Genomic DNA, 12219 nt, shown 5'->3' on the forward strand with positions numbered 1-12219 from the left:
CAGATCTAAAGCATCATCTTTGCCACGGATAGCCTTGAATATTTTAGTATCATCCGCAAATAAGTATACGTCTGACTGCACTATATCTGGAAGATCATTAAAGGGACAATTCACTCAGGCTAATTCTTTTACATAACCAAGAAGCAAAATATGGCATAAATGTATTGTTCTACATTTCTTATGAAACATATAACATAAGATATTGACAAATTCCACGTCATTATTTAGTATTTTAATTGATACCGTTGTAATTACAAATCGTTGATCAATACGATTAAGCAGGTACAATATGTACGCTGTACCCATACCCGAGCCAAAGTCACGCACGTTAAACAAATGAACTACATAACCACTGTGGAGGTTATATAATGATTTTTTTAGGCAAAACAATTCACCTGATAAGGTAAATACACTTCTGTCAGAGCGATTTGAGCAGTTCTAGACAAAAGTAGCATTACTCTACGAGCAAGGGACTGGGTTCGGCATACAAGATATTCGACCACAATCTGTAATGGCGGACAGCGAGTGAGTTTGAACATTTCACACGCATTTCACCACCATGGGATTTTCTGACATATCACAGTAAAACCGACTGATCTAATTTCCATTAGAACTGGGGGTTTTCCGATATATATACAAATTTTAATGTTCTCGTAGAATGAATTGTCCCTTTAACAAATATCACAAATAATAAGGGTCCAAGAACCGATCCTTGTGGAATTCCTGATGTTACACTTGACCATTCGGAATTTTTGCCATTCACTGTTACCATTTGATGTCTTCCTTTCAAAAAAGATGAAATCCAAGTTTTCATCTGCTGGTTGAAATTATATGAGTTTAATTTATTCAGTAAACGGTTGTGCGGAACTGTATCAAAAGCTTTCTGATAATCCATGTATATACAATCGACTACGTCACCTTTATCTAAAGCAGTTGTCCATTTATCCAAAACTTCTAAAAGTTGTAATGTTGTTGATCTACCTGATAAGAAACCGTATTGTTTGTTGGAGAAGTACTTGTTTTTCCTCATAAATGTTACTATATGATCCCTTATTAGAGTTTCTAGTGTTTTACAAACAACTGACGTGAGACTTACAGGCCTATAGTTTCCCGGTTCACACTTATCTCCTTTTTTGAAAATGGCACACACTCGAGCCCTTTTCCAATCATCCGGGAGAGTTCCTGTTGAAATTGATTGGTTGAATAACTTCGTTATTGGATATGATATTGTACCAGAGGTGTTTTTCAGGAACATCGGGTGGAGTTCGTCTAGTCCGGGGGATTTATCCGGTTTGAGATTTTTTAGGATCTTTGATACAGCTTCTTGTTCTATATTCATTTGTGACATCTCTTCGGCGACTTCTCTTATGTACAGATGAGGGGTCGTGTCCGATTCCTGTATGAATACACTGCTAAAAAACCGACATAACACTTCAGCTTTTCCCTTATTTGATGTAACTTTAGTTGAAGTTTTGTCCGCTGGTTTTGCATATAGTTCTCCAATCTCTGATTTCGACGTAGATTTAGATTTTTATATAATTCCAAATTGCTTTTGGATCCGACTTTGCCTTTATCGCTATATTATGCTCATATTCTTTCCTCAATCTGCGTGTTAATTTCCTTACTTTATTTCTGACCCTATTGTATTCCTTTCTCACGTTCATATCCTTTGTAGTTGCAGCCTTCCTTGATAACGAATGCTTCTTTTTTATGGCTTCAAGTGTTGTTGTATCTGCTGGGAAACTATGCTTGTTGTTCCGACCTATTTTAATGATTTTTGTAGGGACATGGCTTTCTTCTATTTCTTTGACCACCTTTTTGAAAGTGTTCCAATTCTCGTTGATGTTGTTAGAGTTCATAATTATTTCGTCCCAGTTGGTATCACTTATCTCCTCGTTTATCCTTTCATAATTGGCATTTTTATAACTCTTTTTCTTCTTGCTTTGTAGAGCTATCTTTACTTTACAAATGACCTTAAACAGTAGTACACAGTGATCACTTTTACCTAAAGCGCTTTGATATTCAATATCTGATAGTGAATGCTCGTCTTTGCTTATGATAAGATCTAGGACATTCGGATTGTCTTGACCTCGCCATCTTGTTGGTTCTTGGACATGTTGGAAAAGAAAGTTGTCTTGGAGTTTTTGAATGAACTCTTTAATTCTCATCTCAGTGACAGTCCAGTCTGCCTGTGTGGATTTCAAAACGAAGATTGTGAACACTATTTTCTATACTGTCCTTTATACGTCACCCCTAGACGGCTCCTTTTTAACTCTCTCTTGGAACTTGACAATGATATACCACTGACAACACAATCATTTTTGCAAGTCTCTGAAAGACACGATATTAACATTAATAAAGCTATATTGGATAAAGTTCAGTGCTTTGTCAGAGATACCAATAGATTTCGCTGATTTTGTTGAATTGATTTCGTTGGATTCGTTGAATATCTTGTAAATTCATTTTTCCATTTGTAATGATATGAACTAGGAGACATTTTGCATATGATGTTTATCCATATCTAGCTTGATGTTTTAGGATATCATCATCATTAAATAAATATAGCAATTCAGATTATTTATGTATATATCAATATTAATTTGTATCTACTGTTAATATGTAAGGAGAGGGCGTGTATAGGCATGTTGCCTGTTGCCCAATTCCGATTGTCTGTAACATCTGACAATAAGATATTCTGAAATGAAAAAATACTTTATGTTGACTTGCAGTAAAAACGACACCTACCCAGTCAACATTAATTTTAAAAACTTAATGTTGACTTGTGGTAAAACGACACCTAACCAGTTAACAGTTATATACTTTATGGTGACTTGCGGTAAAACGACACCTACCCAGTTAACATTAATTTTAAAAACTTAATGTTGACTTGTGGTAAAATGCCACCTACCCAGTTAACAGTTATATACATTATGTTGACTTGTAGTAAAACGACACATATCCAGTTAATACAGTAATATACTTTATTTTGACTTGTGGTAAAACGACACCTACCCAGTCAACAGTTATTAACTTCATGTTGACTTACGGTAAAACGACACCTACCCAGTTAACATTAATATTCTTTATGTTGACTTGTGGTAAAACGACACCTACCCAGTCAACAGTGATATGCTTTATGTTGACTTGTGGTAAAACGACAAATACCCAGTCAACAGTTATATACTTTATGTTGACTTGTGGTAAAACGACACCTACCCAGTTTACATTAATATTCTTTATGTTGACTTGTGGTAAAACGACACCTACCCAGTTAACAGTAAAATGACACCTACCCAGTTAACATTAATGTTATTTATGTTGATTTACGGTAAAACGACACCTACCCAGTCAACAGTAAAACGACATCTACCCAGTTTACATTAATATTTTTTATGTTGATTTACGGTAAAACGACATCTACCCAGTTAACAGTAAAACGACATCTACCCAGTTAACAGTAAAACGACACCTACCCAGTTAACAGTAAAACGACACCTACCCAGTTAACAGTAAAACGACACCTACCCAGTTAACATTAATGTTATTTATGTTGATTTACGGTAAAACGACATCTACCCAGTTAACAGTAAAACGACACCTACCCAGTTAACAGTAAAACGACACCTACCCAGTTAACAGTAAAACGACATCTACCCAGTTAACAGTAAAACGACACCTACCCAGTTAACAGTAAAACGACACCTACCCAGTTAACAGTAAAACGACACCTACCCAGTTAACAGTAAAACGACATCTACCCAGTTAACAGTAAAACGACACCTACCCAGTTAACAGTAAAACGACACCTACCCAGTTAACATTAATGTTATTTATGTTGATTTACGGTAAAACGACACCTACCCAGTTAACAGTAAAATGACACCTACCCAGTTAACAGTAAAACGACACCTACCCAGTTAACAGTAAAACGACACCTACCCATTTAACATTAATGTTATTTATGTTGATTTACGGTAAAACGACATCTACCCAGTTAACAGTAAAATGACACCTACCCAGTTAACAGTAAAACGACACCTACCCAGTTAACAGTAAAATGACACCTACCCAGTTAACAGTAAAACGACACCTACCCAGTTAACAGTAAAACGACACCTACCCAGTTAACAGTAAAACGACATCTACCCAGTTAACAGTTAAATGACACCTACCCAGTTAACAGTAAAACGACACCTACCCAGTTAACAGTAAAACGACACCTACCCAGTTAACAGTAAAACGACATCTACCCAGTTAACAGTAAAACGACACCTACCCAGTTAACAGTAAAACGACACCTACCCAGTTAACAGTAAAACGACACCTACCCAGTTAACAGTAAAACGACATCTACCCAGTTAACAGTAAAACGACACCTACCCAGTTAACAGTAAAACGACACCTACCCAGTTAACATTAATGTTATTTATGTTGATTTACGGTAAAACGACACCTAACTAGTTAACAGTAAAATGACACCTACCCAGTTAACAGTAAAACGACACCTACCCAGTTAACAGTAAAACGACACCTACCCATTTAACATTAATGCTATTTATGTTGATTTACGGTAAAACGACATCTACCCAGTTAACAGTAAAATGACACCTACCCAGTTAACAGTAAAACGACACCTACCCAGTTAACAGTAAAATGACACCTACCCAGTTAACAGTAAAACGACACCTACCCAGTTAACAGTAAAACGACACCTACCCAGTTAACAGTAAAACGACATCTACCCAGTTAACAGTAAAATGACACCTACCCAGTTAACAGTAAAACGACACCTACCCAGTTAACAGTAAAACGACATTTACCCAGTTAACATTAATGTTATTTATGTTGATTTACGGTAAAACGACATCTACCCAGTTAACAGTAAAACGACACCTACCCAGTTAACAGTAAAACGACACCTACCCAGTTAACAGTAAAACGACACCTACCCAGTTAACAGTAAAACGACATCTACCCAGTTAACAGTAAAATGACACCTACCCAGTTAACAGTAAAACGACACCTACCCAGTTAACAGTAAAACGACATTTACCCAGTTAACATTAATATCTAAAAACGTTATGTTGACTTACGTCCATCTGAGTGAGGAATGAAGTAGATTATAACGAACGGCTCCTAACCCTAGACACACTTTACACCCATTGTTTGACGTAGTGTTCCCTCCGGTGTCCTGAAACAAAAGGATGTTGCTGTTGTTACATGGTATTCATTTAAACCTCCGTCTCGGTGCCAAGTAGGATTGATCATTCTTCTACAGAATACGTCATCTTGACAAAATTTATCGTATGAAATTTAAACTTCGCTGAATTTGGAGAGTTATTTATGATTACACACAGGTATACTCAAAACCCTACTGAAACTGCAAGGTCTTGTGAACACGATATACGATAAAACTACACGTGTATTAAGAATGTTGTGTAATTTTAAATACTCTATCTTATTTATATGATTTTCCCTATTCTAATCATAAATATTCATGACTCTCACCATCACTTACAAAATGGAAAACATTGACAAAATAAAAATAATACCTTCTAGTCTTTATTTAAACTTGACTACATGTTGAGCTAAACAGCTCGCCTTACACATGTTCAAGATAAATATAAAATATACATATACAATACATATATTGCATCCAATTAATCGCTAAGGGGTTATTGCCTTGGTTTTGCAAAATTTTATCAATCAATCGTTTAGACTTACCCGGCTATTTATAACTTCGTGCTGTAGTGCTGTCGGTGTGTCTACAACAAATATAGTCCCCAGTACCATAAAGCTGTTAAAAAACAACACAGCCGCTCGCCAGTGTCCTGGAACACATAAACATCAGGATAAGAATTTTAGCACGCTTCCCAGATAACATGCCAATATTGGCCCGATGTTGGGTAATGGTCGTACGGTCGGGTGACCGCTGGCAGTCGGTGTACTATCAATGGCCCAATGTTGGCCCGATGAAGTACGACCAACGGTTGGGATGATAAAGTTGGCCCATTACAGTATTGCCAACTCACCCGATTTCCCCGGGTTGACCCGTTTTTTTAGACATTTTAGAATGCGTAACCCGATTGACCCGTCGGGTCATCAAATAACCCGATTTTCAGCACTTGTACAAAAGTGTTAAAAAGCTCACAAAAATTACGTCAGATAAAGCCACAAGTGCAATTTTAATTACACCTCAGGGCTTATGACTCATATCAGGCCCTTGTATAATGCAGGTAGCTATGTTTGTGTTTACACAATCTTTCAGAGAGGTGTGAAATTGTAGCAATTAATCTATTCAGTCATGCATCACGATGTCCATGATCGTTTTTAGCCAGAGCCAGCTTGCAAAATCAGACATGGCCAATTAATACTGTTCAAAATCAGAAATAATCTCTTCAAAACTCTTCAAAAGTACAAACAATTATGATTTCAGACAAAGATTTACTCAAATGAATAAAACATAGTCAACGTGAACGGTATCCTGTTGCAGTAGGTAGGCAAGCCAATCATAATGGCCGCCATTTTGTTTAGTCAAAGATAATAGTGAAACCGGACATGTGTAGAACAAAACAATCAGGATTTTATTTATTTAATATTTAAAAAATATATTTTTTTTATTAATTTTCAGATATTAATTATATCATTACAAAAAATATCATAAATACTATTGAATAACAATATGAAGATAATAAATATATGCATATTTTAGGGTTTAAAATGTGTTGAAAATTAAAACTAGAATGTGGTTCCGAACATGACCCTTGTTTTGACCCTTTTATCCGTTTTTTCAAGGGTGATCACCCGATTTGACCTCATCAGAGGTTGGCAATACTGGCATTATTGGTCCGATATTGTACGCCCAATGGTTGGCCTGCTTACATTGGTAAAATGTTGGCCCAGTATTGGCAAATTGGCCGATTCCCAATACAGTTTTATTAGGCCAATGCGACGTGTGACAGAAAAAAAACTTTCAATAAAATAATGAAACAATGTTATGTACTACACACAGTTACTAGAATTTCTCTAATGACCGTGAGTTGATTTAAATGGTTTGTACCGTAAATAATGTAAATGAAAAAAACCACTGTTTTCCTTTATTTCCTAGGCCTATTTTATTTTTTGTCTTTCTCCTATGTGTGTATGTGCAAGATTCATTGCTTGAATTAAAATTTCTGCATATTTGACTCGGTCTTCTGGTCATACTTATACCATTACGTGTACAAGCATCGACAAATCAACATCAGACCAGCATTGGACCAACAAAATGGGCCAATGCTGGGCCAATATAAATGCTAACTTCTACATCGGCCCAATGTTGGTCTGACATTCAAAAGCCGACATGCCAACATTGGGCCGACATAGAACTGACACACTGGACCGACAATGGACCAATTTGCAAATCAACAGCGGGCCAATGTCAACTGCCAATACTGGCCCAATGTAACTGCCAGCATTAGGCCAATATTGGGCCAACATTGCGATGCTATCTGGGTTGTTTGCAGTTCAATAACAGTAAGGTCCTACCTTTCCTATAAAAGGGTACAAATGTGTCAAATGAATTGTGAACATCCCGGATATAAAACAAACATTCACAATTGTATAACGAAGAATCGCGGATATAAAACAAACATTCACGAATGTATAGCGAACAATTATAACACGAGACACCCAATATACAAATGTATAACGCACAATCACGGATATATAACGAACAATCACGGATATAAAACGAACATTCTTGTATAACGAACAATCACGGATATATAACGAACAATCACGGATGTATAACGAACAATCACGGATATATAACGAACATTTATGTATAACGAATAATCACGGATATATAACGAACAATCACGGATATATAACAAACAATCACGGATGTATAACGAACAATCACGGATATATAACGAACATTTATGTATAACGAACAACCACGGATATATAACGAACAATCACGGATATATAACAAACATTCATGGAGGTATAACGAGCAATCGCGGATATAAAAAAAAATTTACGGATGTATAACGGATAATTTTAACACGAGACACCTAATATACGAATGTATAACGAACAATCACGGATATATAACGAACATTCATGTATAACTTACAATCGCGGATATAAAACAAACATTTACGGATGTATAACGAATAATTTTAACACGATACACCTGATATACAAATGTGTAACGAACAATCATGGATATATAACGAATAATCGCGGATATAAAACGAACAATCACAGATGTATAACGAACAATCACGAATATATAACGAACAATCACGGATGTATATCGAACAATCACGGATATATAACGAACAATTACGGATATATAACAAACAATCACGGATGTATAACGAACAATCACGGATGTATAACGAACAATCACGGATATATAACGAACAATCACGGATGTATAACGAACAATCACGGATGTATAACAAACAATCACTGATAGATAACGAACAATCACGAATGTATACCGAACAATCACGGATATATAACGAACATTGATGTATAACGAACAATCACGGATATATAACAAACAATCACGGATGTATAACGAACAATCACGGATATAAAACGAACAATCACGGATGTATAACGAACAATCACGGATATATAACGAACAATCACGGATGTATAACGAACAATCGCGGATATAAAACGAACAATCACGAATGTATAACGAACAAACACCGATATATAACGAAAAATCACGGATATATAACAAACATTCATGGAGGTATAACGAGCAATCGCGGATATAAAATAAATATTTTCGGATGTATAACGAATAATTTTAACACGAGACACCTAATATACAAATGTATAACAAACACTCACGGATATATAACGAACCATCGCGGATATAAAACGAACAATTGCGAATGTATAACGAGCAAACACCGATATATAACGAACAATCACGGATTTATAACAAACAATCACGGATATATAACGAACAATCGCGGATATAAAACGAACAATCACGAATGTATAACGAACAAACACCGATATATAACGAACAATCACGGATATATAACAAACATTCATGGAGGTATAACGAGCAATCGCGGATATAAAATAAACATTTACGGATGTATAACGAATAATTTTAACACGAGACACCTAATATACAAATGTATAACAAACGATCACGGATATATAACGAACAATCGCGGATATAAAACGAACAATCACGAATGCATAACGATCAAACACCGATATATAACGAACAATCACGGATATAAAACCAACATTTACATTTACGGATGTATAACGAATAATGACGGATGTATAACAAACAATCACGGATATATAACAAACAATCACGGATGTATAACGAACAATCACGGATGTATAACAAACAATCACGGATATATAACGAACAATCACGGATATATAACAAACATTCATGGAGGTATAACGAGCAATCGCGGATATAAAATAAACATTTACGGATGTATAACGAATAATTTTAACACGAGACACCTAATATACAAATGTATAACAAACACTCACGGATATATAACGAACAATCGCGGATATAAAACGAACAATCACGAATGTATAACGAACAAACACCGATATATAACGAACAATCACGGATATATAACAAACATTCATGGAGGTATAACGAGCAATCGCGGATATAAAATAAACATTTTCGGATGTATAACGAATAATTTTAACACGAGACACCTAATATACAAATGTATAACAAACACTCACGGATATATAACGAACAATCGCGGATATAAAACGAACAATCACGAATGTATAACGAGCAAACACCGATATATAACGAACAATCACGGATATAAAACCAACATTTACATTTACGGATGTATAACGAACAATCACGGATGTATAACAAACAATCACGGATATATAACAAACAATCACGGATATATAACAAACAATCACGGATATATAACGAAAAACCACGGATATATAACAAACAATCACGGATATATAACAAACAATCACGGATATATAACAAACAATCACGGATATATAACGAAAAACCACGGATATATAACAAACAATCACGGATATATAACAAACAATCACGGATATATAACAAACAATCACGGATATATAACAAACAAACACCGATGTAAAATAACAACAATCACGGATTATAACAAACAACCGATATATAACGAACAATCACGGATATAAAACCAACATTTACATTTACGGATGTATAACGAACAATCACGGATGTATAACAAACAATCACGGATGTATAACAAACAATCACGGATATATAACAAACAAACACCGATATATAACGAACAATCACGGATATAAAACCAACATTACATTTACGGATGTATAACAATGACGGATGTATAACGAACAGACACCGATGTATAACAAACAATCACGGATATATAACAAACAATCACGGATATATAACGAAAAACCACGGATATATAACAAACAATCACGGATATATAACGAAAAACCACGGATATATAACAAACAATCACGGATATATAACAAACAATCACGGATATATAACAAACATTCAGGAGGATAACGAGATCGCGGATATACGACAAACAATAACACGGACACTATATGTATAACACAATCACGGATATATAACGAACAATCACGGATATATAACAAACAATCACGGATATATAACAAACAATCACGGATATATAACAAACAATCACGGATATATAACAAACAATCACGGATATATAACAAACAATCACGGATATATAACAAACACAATCACGGATATATAACAACATATAACAAACAATCACGGATGTATAACAAACAATCACGGATATATAACAAACAACACGATGTATAACAAACAATCACGGATATATAACAAACAATCACGGATGTATAACAAACAATCACGGATATATAACGAACATCGCGGATATATAACAAACAATCACGGATATATAACAAACAATCACGGATGTATAACAAACAATCACGGATGTATAACAAACTATCACGGATATATAACAAACAATCACGGATATATAACAAACATTCATGGAGGTATAACGAGCAATCGCGGATATAAAATAAACATTTACGGATGTATAACGAATAATTTTAACACGAGACACCTAATATACAAATGTATAACAAACGATCACGGATATATAACGAACAATCGCGGATATAAAACGAACAATCACGAATGTATAACGAGCAAGCACCGATATATAACGAACAATCACGGATATATAACAAACATTCATGGAGGTATAACGAGCAATCGCGGATATAAAACCACCATTTACATTTACGGATGTATAACGAATAATTTTACCACGAGACACCTAATATACAAATGTATAACAAACGATCACGGATATATAACGAACAATCGCGGATATAAAACGAACAATCACGAATGTATAACGAGCAAGCACCGATATATAACGAACAATCACGGATATATAACAAACATTCATGGAGGTATAACGAGCAATCGCGGATATAAAACCACCATTTACATTTACGGATGTATAACGAATAATTTTACCACGAGACACCTAATATACAAATGTATAACAAACACTCACGGATATATAACGAACAATCACGGATATATAACGAACAATCACGAATGTTTAACGAACAATCACGGATGTATAACGAACAATCACGGATATAAAACAAACATTTACGGATGTATAACGAATAATTTTAACACGAGACACCTAATATACAAATGTATAACGAACAATCACGGATGTATAACAAACACTCACGGATATATAACGAACAATCACGGATATATAACGAACAATCACGAATGTTTAACGAACAATCACGGATGTATAACGAACAATCACGGATATAAAACGAGCAATCACTGATATATAACAAACAATCACGGATGTATAACGAACAATCACGGATGTATAACGAACAATCACGGATATATAACGAACAATCACGGATATAAAACGAGCAATCACTGATATATTACGAACAATCACGGATGTATAACAAACAATCATGTATAATGAACAATCATGTATAATGAACAATCATGTATAATGAACAATCATGTATAATGAACAATCATGTATAATGAAAATTCATGTATAACGAACAATCATGATATTACGAATACAAATTCCTGTGTAAAACGAATGTCATCCGCAACCAAATTGTGTATAGCTCAAAAATCTCGCCAACCAAAAAATGTGC

The 12219-nt window shown here is 34.9% G+C and overlaps 1 protein-coding gene across 1 annotated transcript in view; it reads right to left on the reverse strand.

Annotated features, from left to right (window-relative positions):
• LOC138324179 (uncharacterized) overlaps positions 1-12219 on the reverse strand; it is a 63650-nt gene that overhangs the window by 49493 nt on the left and 1938 nt on the right. The window contains exons 2-3 of the mRNA XM_069269259.1: positions 5725-5831; positions 5094-5191 (exon numbers count right to left, since the gene is read on the reverse strand). Coding sequence (XP_069125360.1) covers positions 5094-5191; positions 5725-5831 — 205 coding nt within the window. The remainder of the gene's footprint in view (positions 1-5093; positions 5192-5724; positions 5832-12219) is intronic.

The sequence above is a fragment of the Argopecten irradians genome, chromosome 5 (genome assembly GCF_041381155.1).
Source record: "Argopecten irradians isolate NY chromosome 5, Ai_NY, whole genome shotgun sequence".
In the NCBI taxonomy this organism is placed as follows: Eukaryota; Metazoa; Mollusca; class Bivalvia; order Pectinida; family Pectinidae; genus Argopecten; species Argopecten irradians.